Genomic DNA, 20,015 nt, shown 5'->3' with positions numbered 1-20,015 from the left:
AATTGAAGCGGGAAACTTATGTGCTTCACAGGGCACTATTGTGCTCATGCCAGTGCACTCCCATCAGCAGATAGATAAGCACGTTTGTTGTAGCTGAAACTTCCAAGCAAATTGCATGGGCTGAAGTAGTTAGAAGTGTTGTGGTGAAGTCTGCATCCTGGAGCAAAGGTTTTGCTTACACAGCTAAGTGCAGATATCAAAAGCAGTAGTAGCTACTGTGTTACCTGAGAATCCAAGAGCAGGGAGGTGTCCAAAATTACTCCTAGAAGGCGTGGGCTGGGCTCATCCCACCAGTAAATAGAGCAGTTACAACCTTTGTCAATTCCTGCCCCCTTTCAAGCAACACCCTCATATTTACTTTTTCTTTTTCAACTCAATCTCCTCTAGAAAGCTATCAGAGCAGAAAAGCAAAAAACCTGCATCATTCAGGTGTGATTGAAAAGAGATGTAGAGCTGAGTGTTCGTTAGAGATACCAACGTTTTCAAAAAACAACCATTCCCCCATGTCTCCCCTGTGCCTTACTCTTTGTGTCTCACTGCCTCTTTCACCCAGAGGTGCCTGGAAGGATAGGAGCTGCTGGTGGAGGACAGAAGATGTTATGAGTGTAATGGATTTTCCATTTGTAATTTCTGTAGTAGAAATTTTCACTCTGTGGTTACTTTATAGAGCACTTGATGATAGTTCAGGTAGAGCTGGCAGGTCACAAGATGCTGACTTTCCTCCTTGTTTCAATATGTGAAATAAAATATTATTGGCAATGTGTAACATAGGTTCAGCTGCTTGCTGAGGCACCCATCAAAGTACTTAAGCATATGCTTAACTTTAGGAACTGAATGGGACTGCTAATGTGTTTAACATTAAGTTGGTGTTTGAGAGCTTTCCCTGATCGGTCTTGAGGACTATGAACCACGTTTATAGAATTTCTGGTCTGTAGTTGTAGTGGAATGTCTCTAGATTCTTCTCTCATCCTTTCGGACATTCCCCTGCTTCCCCAACATCACTCCAAATCCCGGAAAGACATTTGGGAACTATTTGTAGTCTTTTGAAAATGTGCAGCATCAACTAGTGAGCTAATAATGGTACTCTGGTGGAAAAGATAGATGTAATTTAGGTGAACAGAATGGCCAGATGCATGAAAAGCTCAGAGCTATTTACTGTTTAGGTATATTTGGTTGCTTGTGCCAGAATGCTCAGCTGTTGCACCTCCAAACAGAACACACATGTACAGAGCATACTTTACTAGTCACGTAAGGCTGCTAATTTTGACATCTGTATAATAAATCTGTTAGCTAGATGCAAACCTGTGGGCTGTGAAGGTCTTTAGAAAAATAAGCAGAGAGGTGACAGTTCTTGTAAGAACTTTGATTCAAAAGGCAATAATTACAAAAAAATTTAGAAACTGAGCTAAAAATAGTTAAAAGGAACAAATACAGAAAAAAAGAGAAGTCTACAGTTAGTCAGCTGAAAATGCATTACTAGAGAAAAGCAACTCCTTGCAAAGTGAACTTTGACATTTAAGACCATGCTCTTGGATGTCTGTAATAGTTATCATCCAGTCACTAAGTGTTTACAGTCAACTCCTTACAAATTTAAAACTTCATTCCAGAATCAACTCCTTTTTTTTTCATTTTTTGACAACTCATGAGTACATTGTGTTAAGCATATTAATATTTCAGAAACAGTTTTGGTCATGGTATCCCATTTGTTTTATACTTGATACATTAGACAATTCCCAAACCTTTGAGCATTGTTTGTTAGTGCTATAAGCGTAGTTCAGGGGAAATTACCTAGAATGGAATTTAGGGGACTACTTCACCAAGAACTTAGGATATAGTAATTTGATCAAATTATGCCCTCCCACAAACCTCCGTGTGAACTGTGTACACATAACAAATAGAGTATGTATGTTTGTAGAACCATTGGTAGGTACAGCAATTTGTCTTTGGGACCTCCGCCCAAATGATCTGCACCATTATTTTCTATGTAAAAAAATTCCTAGAGAACCATTGATTCCAGAATGACTGTCTCTTGACAAGAAGAGACTACATGGCTGGGAGAGGTGTGGCTTTGGGCATTTCAGCTGTGGAGTTGTTCAAAGAAACTTCACAAACAGATTTTTATATAACGGGGGAAAATGTATTCTTTTACTTTCTTTGTACTGAAAAATGCCTAGTTTGACCAAATAAACTATAAAAAGGGCAGGGGCGGCTCTAGGTATTTTGCCGCCCCAAGCGCGGCAGGCAGGCTGCCTTTGGCGGCTTGCCAGCAGGAGGTCCCTGGTCCCATGGATTCGGCGGCATGCCTGCAGGAGGTCTGCCAAAGCTGCGGGACCAGCGGACCCTCCGCAGGCATGCTGCCAGAGGCAACCTGCCTGCCGCCGTCATGGCAACTGGCAGAGCGCCTCCCGTGGCTTGCCGCCCCAGGCACACGCTTGGCGTGCTGGTGCCTGGAGCTGCCCCTGAAAAAGGGAGATTTCAAAAATTTTGGTTTTGTTCAAACTTTGAACATAACTTTTTTGATTTTTAGTTTATTTTTTCAAACTGGGCTTTTGTCTGCACAAGGAGTAAAAGAGTACAATCACAATTGGAATAATACCAGATCATTCAAATTTCAGCCCCAAAATTGAAAGTCTCAAGACTATGAGTAACTAAAAAGGAGGTCACAAAGAAAACCACTCTGCAGTCTTAAATACAGCAGGTCTTCCTGCACTTGTGATCTTAAGCATTTCTTGTGAGATGTTTGTTTGTGTTAAACATTTCCCATTAATCCCTTTTCTACTTTAAATATAGAAAGGGTGGACTAGAAATACGCCCTTTAAAACACTGCTCCGAAGTGGATCAGCAGATGTTTTAGATGCTTATGTAAAATTGTCATTAAGCAAAACTTTATTTTTTAAATTAGAATGATATGGGAGGTCAACGGAGCCTAATAAACAAATGGACAACTTTTCTGAAAGCAAGACTGGTGTGTTCGATACCTGGCCCTGAGGGGGCAGACACATACTTTGATGAGCTACGTAAGTTGAACTGAGCTTTACTATTTTGTTCTGTAATCTGTTCTGTGTTTTGGATTTTCTGAAGCTCAGGACAGTGTTTTGATCTCACTCTCACCAGTTTTATACTCTGGGCAACTCCATTAACTTTACTCCTGGTATACAGCTGGTATAAATGTGATCAGAACTATGGCCTGTTATTTTCACTTGGGTTTTCCCATTTGGGGGAGAAGTTCTGCTGATTCCAGGTGGAATACATCAGATGGCAGAAATCAAAACTTCAGCACAATTCACAGGACAGAAAATTCAAAATCAAACAAATGTAAGGATTAATGTTATGTTTACAAAGCTCCAAATGATAGGGTGGTAAATATGAAAATGTTTATAGGCTGTCTAATAAAAATAAACTTTTCCCATTACAGAAGATATATTCTTACTTTCCACAAGAGATGAGAGAAACCCTCTAGTATATGGAGTCTTCACTACTACAAGGTATGTGTAGGGCCACATTTGCCCCTGGAATTCGATCCTGAAGGCCTCACCCAGGCGAAAACCTCTTAAAGTCAAAGGGAGCTTGCCAGAATAAGACCTGCAGGACTGACCTCTGTTTCCCCAGGCCAATATTTTCCAAAATGTGTGCCTAAAGTTATGCTTCATAGTCCATCTAAATACGTGCCTGGTTTAAAAAAGAGTCGGTTGAGAAACAGGTGAATTTTTCACAAAAATCTTCAAGATGTTGAATTTCAAAATTAAAAAAATATATATTTTAGCTTTGCAGAGTACCCAACAGCTCCTATTGAAATAAATTCATTCTCTGCTGCCAGACCCTGATGATCTTATGAGATCAAACAATATCACATGTCAAGGTGATACAGCTGTAGGTCACTTTTCGCAATAAAGCACTTTAGAGTAACACATCAGCATAATAGGTGGGGATGATAATAAGATAATACCCCCTCACCTCACAGGAGGAGAGTGAGGTTGGAAGATTGATTAATGTTGGTGTAGTATTCAGATATTATAGTGATGAACATCATAGAACATCCAATGAGGAAATTAATAATTCTGTTTTCAGAGCATGGTTTGAATAGTGTGCAGTAAATGGGGTCACACATTGAACAATAAGGTTACAACCAGATATTGAATAACTGTTGATTAAGTGAGCACCCTGCATCCTGTGAACTGAATGAAGCAGAAGTCCTGTGGATAAAATAGTGTGTGATCAGAGACAGCATCATAATATATACACACAAGGAGGCGAGTTAAATTTGCACTGGCAATTTTACTTCTGGCATCCTAACTTTTGAGTATTTGACTCTCCATGTTAATAATGTTCAATTTAGTTTTTGTGTGTAATGTAATCTACCTGCTGCAGATGGAATGGAATGTAGTCATTCTAGATATAATTTCTGTATCAGTTTGTAGTAGTCTTTATTATTAATTTGTATTACAGTAGCACATAAATGCCCTGACCAAGATTAGGGTGCCTTTGGGCTAGATGCAGAACATTCACATAGTAAGTGAGTCCTCGTCCTGAAGAGTTGATAATCTAAATAGACCAACCAAAGGGGGAGGTGTCAAGGCAGGAGAATGACACAGAGAAATGACTTGACTTGTCCCAGGTCACACAGCTGGTTAGTGGCAGAGCCAGGAGTAGAACTCAGGTCCCAGGGGTCTCAGTGCAATGTGCAAAGAATGAAACACACTGTAAATGTCAACTATAGGAACAGTATGAATTAATACAATAGGATCCATGCCATATGCAACAAAGCCTCCTGGAACCTTCATACAATTCAGTAAACAAACTGACAACAATTGAATTGAATTACAGGATCTTGCCCTAAAAGGTTACATAGCCACTGAAGCTATACAAAAGTGAATGGATGTCCATTCTGTCACACAAAGTGTAAGATTAAAACGTTTGCCCCTACGGTTTGGTTTTGGTTAGATAATTCAACCATCTTTGTTAGAAAAGCCACACAACTATTTATTTATTTATTTTTGGTTTACAATGCTCCTACCACATGCTTCTCTAATACGCTGGTTGTCTGAGCAAGAATTAAAACACAGAATGTCAAATACAAACTGAATGTAATGGGCTGTCCTTCAATCTCTCAAATTCACACCCCAAAGTCCTAATCATAATAAGGAATAAGAGGTCTCTGAATCCCTTCATCCACCAGGATAAAAGATTTTTTTTTTCAGGATGGCCAAAAGGTTAACAAACCTAGTCTCCAGTAGACCAAAGTTTTAAACTCTAATTCACAGTTATATTAAGTATAAGTTTTCAGGCCAAAGCAGTAATCTATACTGTATATATTTAGCACCACCCTCGGTTATAATAATTCTCAGGTATAGGACTTGATCCAAAGTCCATCAAAAACAGAGGAAGTCTTTTAACTGTCTTCAGTGGGCTTTGGATCAGGCCTATACTGAAGATTTTAAAATGTGCTTATAAACATGGTTCATTTCTTTCAGTTCTGTATTCAAGGGCTCTGCGGTTTGTGTATACAGCATGGCTGATATGAGAGCTGTTTTCAATGGCCCTTACGCTCACAAAGAAAGTGTGGATCATCGATGGGTACAATACGAAGGACGTATCCCATACCCCCGGCCTGGTACAGTAAGTGTCTCTTTAATTATATACTTCTATTTTTACTCAATGACCATTGTCCCATATTTTATTTTTCTGAATGAGTAACTTGTATTTTCCTTTCAGGATGTTTTAAATTATCCTCTCAACCTTCCCTCATGTTGACAGCTCAGACTTCTACCTACCCCTTTTTATATATAACTCTTCCGTTTCTCTGAGATAACATTGTGCCCAGACTGTCTATTTCCTGATTGTCTCTCCCATTCTGGGCTCCTCCTGGCTATATTTCTATGTGTAGGTGGAGATCCTCTCTGAGACATCAACACTTCATAAACAGTAGAGTACTTTTCTCTGATGACTATTAGGTGGTGGTGATACATTTTGTTTAAATCTTGTGTTTCTGTGGTTTGCTATATCTTACACGCTTTCATTTTGATAAAATCTGTTCCCTTAGCTGTGACCATTGATTTTGACTCTGTCAGTAATATAAGTTGTTTTAAAGTAACATAAGTAATTAGATATCATAAATTTTAAGATATTCTGGTGAAAAACTGATTGATGGGAGGAAAAAGTAAAGCTTAAATCAGGAAATACTTCTCAGTAGTAACCCACTAGACACTAGAGGGAAAAAAGGTGGAAAATTGAAGGGAAAAAAACACCCTTTTTAAATTTCAAAATTTATAATTTTTAATGAATATTTCAAATATTGAAAAAAAGGTTGACCTACTCTCTAGTTGATCAAAAAAGGATAATTTTTTGACAAAATTCCCCCATTTTATAATAAAATAAAATATTGCATTGGAAAAATTTGGACCAGCCTAACCATGGGTCGATAAGAGTGCCAGTGCCACTTTGGGGATGAGAGGAGAGCAATGGAAGTCCTGTGTAGATGAAGACATATAAATATAGACTGGATGGAGCACTAGAATAGAAGTTCTCAAACTTCTTTGTAGAGTAGTCCACATCTTAATAGAGATTGTCTTATGGGCCTTTTCCCTTCCTATCCATGATCCTACACAGTCACACATTGCTGTGAGAAACTGATTATATGACAGAGTAAAGCTGGGACCTATTTTATGACCTGAGGTTGCCTCTGTCTTGGACAGTAATTCACTATCTAATTTTTGCTCTTTCTTTCAGTCCATCTCTCACTCCTGTGTGTTCTTGTCATCCCCCCCCACACACACTTCTTTTCTCAGCTATCTGCAGTCACCAATAGTAATTAGACATCTGTGATCAATACTAGCACATTATAAGCTGCTTGTCTGCCCAACCCAGGAAGGACTAATCCCATGCCCAGAGTCTCTTTCAGGCTCATGCTGCAGGGCACAGTTTATTAATTCAAACACAAACTCATAAGAGTAACACAAAGCAATACTATTCCTCTGATCAGCACAGGCTGCAGAGGTCCCAAGGCCTTTCCCTTTGCTCTTCTATCTCCTGTTCCTGGCCCAGCCACAGAAACCTACTTCCTTTCTACAGCTCCCCTTCCAACTGAGCTGTCTCAGCCTTTTGTAGGGAACACCCAACCCCTGCCTCATAAGGGGCAGACCCTCTGGTTCATAACAGCGCAGCCCACCCTGTTACGCACATGCAAACAGGTAGGCGTTTTGATCCAGATTTTCAACTGAGTACTTTAATTTAGAATGCCACTGCAGTTTGTGATTGCCCAATCTGAAATACCTATCCTAGGGCCTGAGTGGAATACGTGAGAGGTGAGATTCAGAAATCAGGCACTACCTGTCTCTAACTGCCATCCAGAATTTGAGGTACCCAAAAGTAGAAGCCACATTTGACAATTTGGGCTATAACTAATCAACACTTGCACTCACAGCTTATTACTAAAAAATGCAGGTGCAGTTACTCATAGGCATAAAACAGTGCCCACAAAAACAGAAACTGTCACAGATCTGTGTAATTGGAATTACTCTTCTGAAATACCTGCCATGCCCAAGAAAGATGAATGTACTGAAACTTCTGCCCTGATAGAAGGATAATTTTTCTGTGTATTAGCCATCACATGCCTGAACTGAGATTCACAAGGAAGGAAGTGTGCATGTCGGTGATCCTGTCAGCACTGATCTGTAGCACTGTTTTGGATGTCCACAGCTGAAAGAATTTTAAAGGTTGCAGGATTTAAAGATAAACTGATACTTTCCATAACCCTTCCCGTAAGTCTGCAGCTACTTCCTTTAAACACCTGATAACAGCTATGAGAGAATAGTTCCATAAAAAGTTAGGGTCAAATACTAAGGGCCTCCTTACTCAATCTTTTGTCAGTAGACGTCAGTAAGAGTTTTCCTGAACAAGGGTTGAGTAGGGAAAGTGCTCTCAAAGTGGTTACAATAATGTACTTTAATTATACAGTCGTACATGTTTAGATTATATCTATTTATATTTAGTATTTTTAATACTGGAATCTTTTGTCTTTACTGAGATGGAACAATCCAAGATCTGAACATCTCTTAAATTTGGGGATTTAGTATTTAGTATCCCAGTCAGGATAAATTGCTCATTAGTTATCTGCCACAGCTGCAGTTCCTGTTTGGGCATTGGGTGAAAGTACAATAGCCATTCGGCTCAAACAACCCCTGAGGGCAGTATGAGAACAAAAACATATAGTCCTCAACTCTTTTTTCATTGGTTCTGGGCAGTGTGCTTCAGATAAGGCACAGATATCAACATTCAGACTTTTCAACAGCTTGACGAGAGCAGCTTAGCTGTTTTGGAAAAAGTTTGAACATTCCAGGCACTAATTTTACATATTCTGTCAGCACTCAGGATACGGGCATAGCCCTTTCACAAGTTTTCATTGGGCATTTTTTCCTCAGTGGCAGAGAAACTCTTGGCCTTTTCAGCTCCATATTAAGTGGTAGGACACAGTCAGGAATGAGGATATTTGTAGCCAAACCCAGCAAATGGATCTCCATCAGCACAAGTTCAATTTTGTCAGCTTTTCTGGTATGTACATAATAAGAGGAAGACCAACAAATTACAAAGCCTGTTTACCAAGGAATGCTGCTGCTCAGCACATTGTCACCAAAAGATTTGGTGGTGCAGTGAGATGGCCAATGATGGACATAGATTGAACATTCAGCCATATTGTCCTAAGGACATAGCTAGAGATTGATCCCAGTGGTGCTTGATCTGCAAAGAGACTACCACCTTTTGGAGGTGCCTTGATGATAATAATGACCTGAATCAGGATCCAATTTAAAATTAAGTGACACAGCCCCCATCTTGTAACAGGCTAAACCAAAAGCCTGGATTTGAATAGTCTTTAACTTTGGGGGAGAGGAGCCAGAATCCAGATCTGAAAGAGGAGCCTCTCTTTATGTTGTACTGCCACATAAGGTTCTGGGCAGATTTGCATCCCCTCTGATCAAGGGAGCACAGTGCTAATACCAAGACCCTCCACCATGTAGTACAGAACCCAAAAGAGGGGACGAGATGTAATTGGAGCCATGGTTTCTCCCTGCCCATATGCCAGCCAGTAAAGCTAGCTAGGCATGTCGGGGGATAGGAGGTGAGGTATGCTGCATGATTTAAGTGTGTTACTTTTTGAGTGCTCCTTGGATGCTGGAGTCACTACCCCTCAAGGTCAAATGTCACCTGTGGTCCCTCTAGCATGGGGTAGCTTAGTACTGCTCAGGGCTATGCAAAATAGATACAATTTTGTCCCGAATAAATTAGTATTTGGAAAATGGAAAGATCTGCATAAGTGCCATTAGGGTGTCCAGAACTCTTCCTGGATTCATATATTTCTTATGTTATATGTTACGGGTTGCTTAAAAATGAATACACTGTGAAATGTATTCCCTTTGATGTTGGGCTTCCAGAGATGCATTGGCTTCCTTTAAGCATTTATACAGAAGCTGTAGACTGTTACCCTAATTTAACATTCTACTCAACTAACATTATCTCCTAAGTAAATAAAGCTGCTCACTATATATGCTGTGACCACGCTGATATTGAAATTTTGACAAAATGTTTCCTGTGGCAATTTGTGTTAGCGATAAACTCCCAGCATGACCATGATATCATGACTCCACAATGCTAAACTGTATAGAAGCAGCAGGATCCCTTGTTTGCTTCTGTTTCTTTCTTGCATTATTTGCCTGCCCTCTGGTGTTAGTTTAGGAACCACTGATACACCGAACTCCTAGGCTTGGTCAGTGTGTGATGCCTCTTTTGGCCATGACTGTCCCAGTGGTGTTAATTGGATCCTTCAGGAAATAATGGAAGTTAAACAAGGGTGAAATAATTGAAATACAGTATGCTGGAATTTGGGAGCTGATGAAAGGGGACAAATCAAAATAACAGCCGGCAGATCTGAAATTGAGGTCCATTTGAAAAGCAAGCTTACTTCATTCTGATTTTCTTTTGCGTCTTAAAAATTGAGATTGAATAACTTCTATTGTCACTAGAAAACACTACCCAGGAAGCTACTATTAACATTAGAAGAAGACCAGGACTAAATCTCCAAAAACTCTGATTAAAATGTATTCTGAAGGTTTTCACATTTATAATCAGTTCAGCTGTCAGGTAGAAGGCAAAATAGCAGGGTTTTGATTAAATTAGGGGAAAAATTAATCTGTCTACTGTTATGGCTATAATCACCGGTATCTAAGCACCTCACAAACCTGGGTTTCTGGGTTCTTTGTTTTCCAGAGTGTTATATTTTTTGAAAAACTGTAAAATGATTAAAACTAATATGAGCTTCTCAGATGAGATCTCTTCCTTAATCTGGGTCCCTCTCACTTCTCCATAGAGCTCTTCACCATAACATCTAACACTGATCAAATTTCACCTCTCTTATCCCCTCTGCAGTTTCAATGCAGCTGCAGGTAGTGGGGGTGTTGTACATCTCATTCTAACTAGACTGAACTCCAAGGGAAGCATTCTTCAAAGCCAATGCTCTCCGCCAAAAACTCCCATTAGCCCGCTCTCTAGTTGGCTTTCCTGCTGTAATAAGCATGTATATAAAACATGGAGGTTACACAGGTGTCACTTATTATTTGTAGGCTAATCTCTCTGTTGCTCCTGATCTTTATAGGTTGGAATGCATTCCTCACTTCTCCAATTCAGCTCTCCTTTGATCTCCACACTGTAATTGGGCTACCTGATTAAGTGAAACATTTCACTTTATGTTGTTTTCCTGAAGAAACCTCCTCCACCTCCTTACTAATATGTTTTCCCTGATATGAATCATCTTTGAGTTAACAGCAGATTTTCTGAACTCAATGAATCTTAGTTGCCTTTTGCACTTGCAAAGCTTTACAGAGAGCTCTACAGTGCCACCTGCAAAGTAAGGGTCACTTAGTGGATCCTTCTTATTCCAGTCCACCTAAAACCAATTCTCTCAATTTATTCCTTAATATGCACAATTCCAGTGCATTAACAGGAAAAGTGATACAGCATGTTTGAGGCAGGCAGTGGAACCTTGAAAAGAGGAGCAGCTGATTCCAAACACCACCTGAACTAACATTTTTTTTTCCTTTTGGGTCAGTCTAGGATCAGGCACCAGCTAGGGGAATCTGAGCCTTTTAAAAAATATTTCTCTTTCTTAAAGAAAATGGTTGGTCCTTGACCACCGTGCTGTTTTGCTGCTCCCCGTATGTGCCTAGCCAGTAGGCCTGCATGACATGTCAACAAAGTTAGTGCAAAATTCTGCTTTCTAAATCTCCCTATGGATCCCGCCTGCATATTTTGTGCTGTCTCTGTACACAGAGATACACTGATGGTGTTGGCAGGCAGGTTAGAATACCAAATGCAGAATAAGTGCTGGAACTTCACACACTGCCGATCAGACACAGACTTTTGGGTAATGTTTTTTTTAAAGATCCTAAATGGCTTAGGAGCCTGAGTCCCATTTTTCAAAAGAGACTTAGGCCTTAGGAGCTCAAATCCCATTGGCGTTCAATGCAACTTAGGTTCCTAAATTCTGATGTCATTTTTGAAAATGAGATTTAGGTGCTTTTGGAACTGTAATACTTTGTCCTTAGGTTGAAACATGCATAGAACCACATTTTATTTTTTAAACAATTGATGTAAAATGTCAACATCAATGCAGTGTTAAAGATGCATTCTTAAAGTTAAGAGTTGTCAGGAAATGCAAACATTAGGGGTCTATACTTAAAATAAATAAACTGACCATAAAGTTAGGCTCCCAAATGATTGTCCTGATTTTCAAAGTGCTAAGAATCCAGCAACTCTTACAGACCTTATTAAGAGCTACAAAGTGCTCAGGATTTTGATAAATTATATATTTAAGGGCCTAACTTTTGGCATCCACTTTTGAAAATGTCAGCAAAGCTTTCCACATAATGTTAACTCAGCAGCACTGCACATCTTTGCATTTTGTGAGGTTTACTCAGACACACATACTACATTAAACTACATATTTAACCAGACAAGCAAAAAAAGAGAAAATCTTACATCTATGTACTGCAACCAAATTAGCCTTCATTAATATACAGTTGAAAAAGTTTTGCCTTAATTTACCATCTCCTGACTTTATTTGGATTTTATTAGTGCAAATGTGCTTTAGCTTAGTCTCTATGAGAAAATTTTAAAAAGCATCTTTGCAGATCATCTGTTGTGGTGTCTTTTCCCCATCATGTTTGTGGAGCTTCTGAGGTTTCATCTCCTCCCATAGTAGAGTGGACAATTTGATCTAGAATTGTGCATAATAATAATACATCTAAGTAATCTACAAAAGAGGTAAATATCATTGTCCCCATTTTACAGATGCAGAAAGTGAGATGCAGAGAGACTTGCCTGAAGTCACACAGCAGGCCAATGGTAGAGCTGGGAGTAGGACCCTAAGATCCTAGTCTAAGCACAGTATGCTACACCACCTCCCTAACCAATAGGCACCTCCGAATTCTCAGCTATAGCTGTGTAAATTAGGAGTAACTCCAACAATTTTGGTGGTGCTGCTACAGCATTTATGTTAGGGTAACTAGGATCATAACTGGACCCAAAGCAAATAGGGTCTAATCAAACTCTCATTGAAATCAATGGAAAGACTCCCATTGACTTTAAGGGATAGATTCAACACCCATTAATGTTTTGTGAATCAGATTTTACACAGCTGAACGAATATGTGTGGTTTTTTTTTAAAACATTTAACTTATGTGTTTGTGAGGTTATCTTTCATAAAAGCAAAGACCTAACAAATCTTGCAAGAGTGATTTACACTCTGGATATGTTCTTTGTAGGCTTCCACCCACAGCTAAACTAATCCTTCGTGACAGATGTTAGTCACATCACTTAATGCACTATTGGAAGGCGCTCAGATACTATGCTGATGAGGGTATTATAAGAACCTACATAGAGTAGAATTCAAGTCCGGGAGAAGTGTGTCCATATCTGAGGCACCCTCTGGTCCTTCCAGTTGTATACTAATGTCCTGTACGGAATGGGTGGAGATCACCCCTCTCAATTTCACTTGTGACATATGCCAGGATGTGACCTCAGCTTTCAAGAGGTGAAAAGCTACCTCACTCACTCACTCTGCTACCTACCCTCTAACATCATGTGTCATGCTGATTAGTATGAAAGGAAGCCCAAGCCTACATAGATTGTCCTGTAATGATAGGTGGAGCTGTTTGGTGACTTGCCAAAGGCCAAAGTCCTGTTGGTGGCTGAGAATCATTTTTCATTCCCTTCTCCAGTACCCCATGCCACTGCCAGAGGTGCCTATTGACACAGCTAGCTTTGCCAAGCACAACAGAGTTGCACCTGTCCAGCTGTTCTTAATGGTCAGGCTGTTTTAGGACATGAACCAAAGCCCACTGAAGTCATAGTAGACCGCACTCCAGCCAACTACTCTGTGCAAGCGTCCATAGTGGCCCATTGAAATTAGTGGGCAGGGATCTGCTGACATTACACACTGCAGAATTCAGGCCTTTGGAAGTAATATAATTATTTCAGTTCCAGATTGGTAGACGTTTTGCTCTTAATCCCACAGATGTTAGCAAGTGATGTCACCTCTCCTGTGTCTCATGTTCTTTCACATAGACATTTCTACAAGATGTTTAAAAGTCTCACATTTTAGCTCTCAGAACATCTATCACGTCTTCCAGGCTCTCATGCTAACTTAGATTTCCAAAGTAGTATTCAGAAACAAAGTGGCTGGGATTCATTTGTGAATGGAGGAGCCATACAAAAAGCACTAGAAGATGTGGATTGTGCCATATAAAGTATACCATATTTAGCTAGTAATAATGCAAATCACAGAAAAATATACAAAGGAGAGAAAGATAAATTCCATCAGTGGGGAGCTATTGACCATCTGGAACCTGGGGAACCTGGCCTGATTCTACTCTCACTTATGCTGATCCAAACTCCAGTGAAGAAAATAAAAAGAGTCCGGTGGCACCTTAAAGACTAATTGATTTTCTTGGGCATAAGCTTTCATGGGTAAAATATCCACTTCTTCAGATGCATGGACCTGAAGAAATGGATTTTTACCCACGAAAGCTTATGCCCAAATAAATCTGTTAGTCTTTACGGTGCCACTGGACTCCTCGTTGTTTTTGTGGATACAGACTAACACGGCTACCACTGGTACCAGTGAAGAAAATGAAAATATTTTCATTTGGTTCAATGGGCTTTGCCTCAACCCCTAAATGGATAACTACACCATTGTAATCAGTTACTGAGTTCCCAGAACAGTCTAAATTGGAGGAGGATTAAATTTGGATAGTTCAGAGCGATGGGGATAAAGAGAAATTTCCCTAACTGCTGCTCTGAAAATGTACTGTTTAGCTATGGCTTGGTTTGTTTACAGCTATTGTTCTGTCTAATTTTTTTCTTCTGTCACTATAAATCTGTTTGAATTTCTCTGGAAATGGAAAGGGTTTTGACTAGACTTTGAATGGATTTTTAGATTCATCACACACACTCCGTTTTTCTTTGTTACATAATATCAAAGCAAATTATTCTGACAGAAATTCCCTATATTAAAATAACATCATTTTCTTCACAAATGAATCTGACTATAGCCAGTCTCCAAGGAATAACCTTGTAATGGCTTTCGTTTGTGAAAGGACATCAGACAACGGAACATGGGAGATCTTGCTCAGAAAACCAGGGGATAAAGACCTTATGCAAATACTGGCAAAATGCCACTAGAAATAACTCACAGCAAATGAAAATATATTTCCAAAGAAGACTTCTACGGTATCCAATTGACATATCTCCTTGTCTTTCTTTGCTTGTGCCAAAGTCTCCAGAGATGCCCAGTGAATAACTATCACACGGCAGTAATGTAAGAGCAACTGTATTTTCCAGTTGAGTCTTTAATTTTTAGCCACAGCGGTACATCAAATTGTAGGTTGACACTAAATGATAGGACACTGGGTACATGATGATGTAGAGTGCAGTTCTGCCTTTCACTGATGTAACACCTCAAGAATCTAGCATAAAACTTTCAAAACCTCCTTACTAATTTAGGCGTAATCAAAAGTGACATAAGGACAGGGCGAGTTAGGTGACTAAATATCTTAAAATCTGGGTCGTAGTAGGCACTAAGCTGCAATGACTTTCAATAAGACTTAGGCTCCTAACTGCCTAAAAGCCAGATTTTAAAAGTATTTAGACAGAGAAATTGCAGATATGCCTAATTCTCGTTAAGTTCCTAATATTTGTTTCTTTAGGCATCTAAATCACTTTGGAAAAATGAGATTTAGATTGCTTTGGCCCTAAATCACTTTGGAAAAATGGGATTTTGGCTGCTAGGTCATTTAGGTGCTTTTGAAAATTTTACCCTTAGTCAAAAACTACTTTTTTCCTAACTAGTTTCTTTCTTAGGAGACTTATGCAGTTTTATATGCAGGTAAAACTCCCTTTACTTGCAGAGAATAGTTACTAGCTGTGTTTACCACAAGTCAAACTTGAATCTAATTTGTCTTTTTGGCTGGACTGGATTGTACAGATTAAATGTAGATATGAATATAGGATCCACTTAAAGGACAAATGTCTCTGACCTGGTTTACACAACTGCTAAGGAGAACAGTCAATGGGCCCCCATGCATGCACAAGCTGTGCCTGTGCAGATGTGGTCCACCTGACATTTGGGCGGTGCTGCACCTGTGCTGGCTGGTGCCCAGAGAGCTGCCAGCTGCGCTGCTGGGCTCACTCTTCCGGCAGAGCCAGGCCTTCTACATGCCCACCCGATAGGCAACTGTGGGGAGGGATAGCTCAGTGGTTTGAGCATTGGCCTGCTAAACTCAGGGTTGTGAGTTCAATCCTTCAGGGGGCCTGTCATAAACAGATAGCTAAGGGTTAATGTCTCTTACACCTGGAATGAAGTAACCTGAAACACCTGACCAGAGGACCAATCAGGAAACACGACTTTTTCAAATCTGGGTGGAGGGAAGTTTGTGTGTGAGTCCTTTGGTCTTGGTCTTGTGCCTATCTCTCTCTTGGCTATGAGAGGATCTCTGTTTCCTGCCTTTCTAATCTCCTGTTTCCCAGTTGTAAGTACAAAAGATCAGATAGGGATTTATATGTTTTTTTGTATTTACATGTGTGTAGTTGCTGGAGTGTTTTGAATTGTATTCTTTTTGAATAAGGCTGTTTATTCATATTTCTTTTAAGAAATTGACCCTGTATTTGTCACCTTAATACAGAGAGACCATTTTTATGTATTTTTTCTTTCTTTTTATATAAAGCTTTCTTTTTAAGACCTGTTGGAGTTTTTCTTTAGTGGGGAACTCCAGGGAATTGAGTCTGTGCTCACCAGGGAATTGGTGGGAGGAAGAAGTCAGGGGAAAATCTGGGTGTGTTAGATTTACTAGCCTGACTTTGCATACCCTCTGGGTGAAGAGGGAAGTACTTCTGTTTCCAGGACTGGAAATAGAGAGGGTGGAATCCCTCTGTTTAGATTCATGGAGCTTGCTTCTGTGTATCTCTCCAGGAACACCTGGAGGGCGGAAGGGAAAAGGTTTATTTCCCTTTGTTGTGAGACTCAAGGGATTTGGGTCTTGGGGTCTCCAGGGAAGGTTTTTGGGGGACCAGAGTGCCCCAAAACACTCTAATTTTTTGGGTGGTGGCAGCTTTACCAGGTCCAAGCTGGTAACTAAGCTTGGAGGTTTTCATGCTAACCCCCATATTTTGGACGCTAAGGTCCAAATCTGGGACTAGGTTATGACAGGGCCACTTAGGGATCTGGGGCAAAAATCTGTCTGGGGATTGGTCCTGCCTTGTGCAGGGGGGTTGGACTAGATGATCTCCTGAGATCCCTTCCAACCCTGACATTCTATTATTCTAACTGCGCAAACCCAAAGACCCTTGCCCCACCCCTTCCTTGAGGCCATGCCCCTGCCCTGCTCACTCTCTCCCATCCTCATTGACTTTCACCAGGCTGGGGCAAGGAATGCAGGAGGGAGTGCAGGGTGCAGGAGTTTGGGTGCAGGAGGGGTTGTGAAGTGCAGGCTCTGGGAGCGAGTTTGGGTGTGGGCTCTAGGCTAAGGCAGGGGATTGGCACTTACCTCGGGTGGCTCCCAAAAGTGACTGGCACATCCCTGTGGCTGTGGCTCCTAGATGGGGGGCTCAGGGAGTCTCTGTGCATTGCTGCCCACAGGAAACACCCCCACAGCTCGCAGTGGCCGCAGTTCCCAGCCAATGGGAGCTGTGGAGTCTGCGTTGTGCAGGGACAGCACGCAGAGACCCCTTGCCCACCAGAGGGCATTCTGGCCACTTCCAGGGGCAATGCAGAGTGAGGGAGAGCAGGAAGCCTGCCTTAGCTCCACTTTGCTGCCAGTGGCAGTGGCCAGGGCCCCCTGGGCCGTTTACAATCACCTGGGCCCCTGAGCAATTGCCCTTTCTTTCCCCTGCCCCCCCGTCGGCAGGCCTGGTTCTGATCTTGTGGTTTCACTGCTGCGCATATATAGAACTATCCCTGATATCAATGCACGTTCATTGCACATATAAAGAGCACTGTCTCAGAGTGCAGATCTGGTATTGATCTGCTGGAAGAAATTTGTTCCTTGTAGCTGTCTAGTTATCAAGAGGGGTCTCAATAATCATTTGCCAGAAAGTCTCTACTTTATCTGCAAAATAAGTCTGATTGTTACCTGTATGCTAGTAATGCACACAAACCACGAAGGGAAGGGCAGGCTCAGTCCTTGGTACAGTATTCACCGTACATAGTATGAATGTTTTAAATAATGCCAAACCTTATGTAATGTAGCAACTTCTAACCGCGGAGTCCTTAATAGGCACCAGAGAGTTAGGCTATCTGTCAAATTGCACATTTGGTATTTGAAAAATGTGTGTTGTGAGATGAGTTCTATTTAGTGTTGCTAGGCATCCAGTTTTCAACCGGAACACCTGTTCAAAAAGGGACCCTCGTGCGTCCGGTTAGCACCACTGACCAGGCCACTAAAAGTCAGGTTGGCAGCTCAGCGGGGCTAAGGCAGGCTCCCTGGCTCCATGTGGCTACCGGAAACGGCTGGCATGTCTGTCTCCTAGGTGTAGGGGTGGCCATGGAGGCTCCGTGCGCTGCCCCCACCTCGAGTGCCTGCTCCACAGCTCCCATTGGCTGGGAACCACAGCCAATGGAAGCTGTGGGAGGTGTGCTTGTGGGCACGGGCAGCTGGAAGATCCCCCTGGCCTCTCCGCCTAGGAGACAGACATACAAGCCACTTCCGGGAGCTGCGTGAGGTAAGCACTGGCGGGCTGGAGCCCGCACCCCAAACCCCATCCCATACCCCAACCCCTTCCATGCCCCAACCCCCTGCCCCAGCCCTGAGCCCCCTCCCTCACCCAAACTCCCTCTTGAAGCCCAGACCCCGCACCCACTCCCGCACCCCACCCTGTTACCTCAGCCCTGAGCCCCTCCTTCACCCAAACTCCCTCCTGAAGACCACACCCTGCACCCACTTCTACACCGCACCCCCTGCCTCAGCCTTGAGCCCCCTCCAACACCCAAACTCCCTCCCAGAGCCCATACTACATGCCCCTTCTCACATCCCACCCCTCTACCCCAGCCCAGAGCCCCCTCCTGCACCCTAAACCCCTCATCCCCAGAGCCCACCCCCTAGGCAGAGCCCTCATCTCCTACTGCACACCAACACTCTGCTCCAACCTGGTGAAAGTGAGTGAGGGTGGGACAGAGTGAGAGAAAGAGGAAAGGGGGAATATAGTGAGCAGGGAGAGGGGTTTCAGAGAAAGGACAGAGGCAGGGCCTCAGGGCCAGGTGTGGGGCAAAGGTGTTCTGTTTTGTGGGATTAGAAAGTTGACAACCCTAGTTTCTATTCTGTTTGCTTAAATCAGCTGCATTGAATGGTTGCAAATCATCTCATCACAAGCCTTAATTTTGCCCTAGCGCACGATGCACAGACTCCTTTGTCAGACGTCCCTTCTCACAAAGCGTGTTGTGGCTCCATCTGGCAGGAAGCACAGGGATTATTTTTATCATTTTTATCACATGTATAGTAAGCAGCAATATTAACTTTAAAGGACTTCATCAGTCAGAATGTTGTGCCTAGTTCTGGTGTTCATGCTATAAAAAAGGATATTGAAAAACTGGAGAAGGTTCAGAGAAGAGCTACAGGAATGATTTGGGGTCTGGAAAACCTGATTTATGACAAGAGACACAAGGATCTCAACCTGATTACGTTATACAAGGGAAAGCTAAAAGGTGGCTTGATCACAGTCTGCAACTCCCTACACAGGTCAAAAATAGTAGAAGAGAGCTATATAACAGACAAAGTCAAACAAGGGGAGTATGATTAAACAGTTCTGCTTCAGTAATGCAGAGGGTGGTGTTTTAGCAGACGTAACTTTCGAGTAGATTCCCATTAGGAAATGTGCCAGGGAACAGGCCACTAAAGAGTGACTGCTTCCCCGTTCAGCCCCAGTGCAGCGCTACAGAACCCCAACATGGGCGAGACACTATTGGGTCTCTGTGGTCTCTTGAGATAATCTTCTGAAATACTTCTGTTTACTCTTCTCCCATTTCAGTTTTGGATCTTTTCTGGCTCCTTTTACCCCTCTCTGTGATGTGTAGATCAGGGTATCCTGTGGCCCTAAACAGTTAAGCAACGGCACTAAGGTGACCAGACAGCAAGTGTGAAAAATCGTGACGGGGTGGGGGATAATAGGATCCTATATAAGAAAAAGACCCAAAAATTGGGACCGGCCCTATAAAATCGGGACATCTGGTCACCCTAAATGGCACAGACAGTGATGAAAAGAAGCCTGTCTTGTATTTGTATCCAGGCAATTCAGATTTAAGAAGCTGGGGACTTTCCATTGTGAACCACCAGAGGGCACTGTAGGCTAACTGTTGAAAAACACACACCAATCGAAGTAAAATGGGTAGACAATATAATAGGTCTTTCCTTTCTCCCTCTATTCCATACCCAGTTTACTTGTCTGACTCCTTGTTAAGTAATCTGAAGTAATGGGCCTCC

General features: G+C 41.8%; 1 protein-coding gene across 8 annotated transcripts in view; it reads left to right on the top strand.

Moving 5' to 3' along the window:
• SEMA3D (semaphorin 3D) overlaps nt 1-20,015 on the top strand; it is a 194,609-nt gene that overhangs the window by 147,577 nt on the left and 27,017 nt on the right. For all 8 annotated transcript variants that reach the window (XM_030562158.1, XM_030562341.1, XM_030562209.1 and 5 more), the window contains 3 exons: nt 2,903-3,017; nt 3,416-3,485; nt 5,472-5,616. In XM_030562158.1, coding sequence (XP_030418018.1) covers nt 2,903-3,017; nt 3,416-3,485; nt 5,472-5,616 — 330 coding nt within the window. The remainder of the gene's footprint in view (nt 1-2,902; nt 3,018-3,415; nt 3,486-5,471; nt 5,617-20,015) is intronic.

The sequence above is a fragment of the Gopherus evgoodei genome, chromosome 1 (genome assembly GCF_007399415.2).
Source record: "Gopherus evgoodei ecotype Sinaloan lineage chromosome 1, rGopEvg1_v1.p, whole genome shotgun sequence".
Taxonomy (NCBI): Eukaryota; Metazoa; Chordata; order Testudines; family Testudinidae; genus Gopherus; species Gopherus evgoodei.
This window is presented reverse-complemented; position numbering and strand designations above follow the sequence as displayed.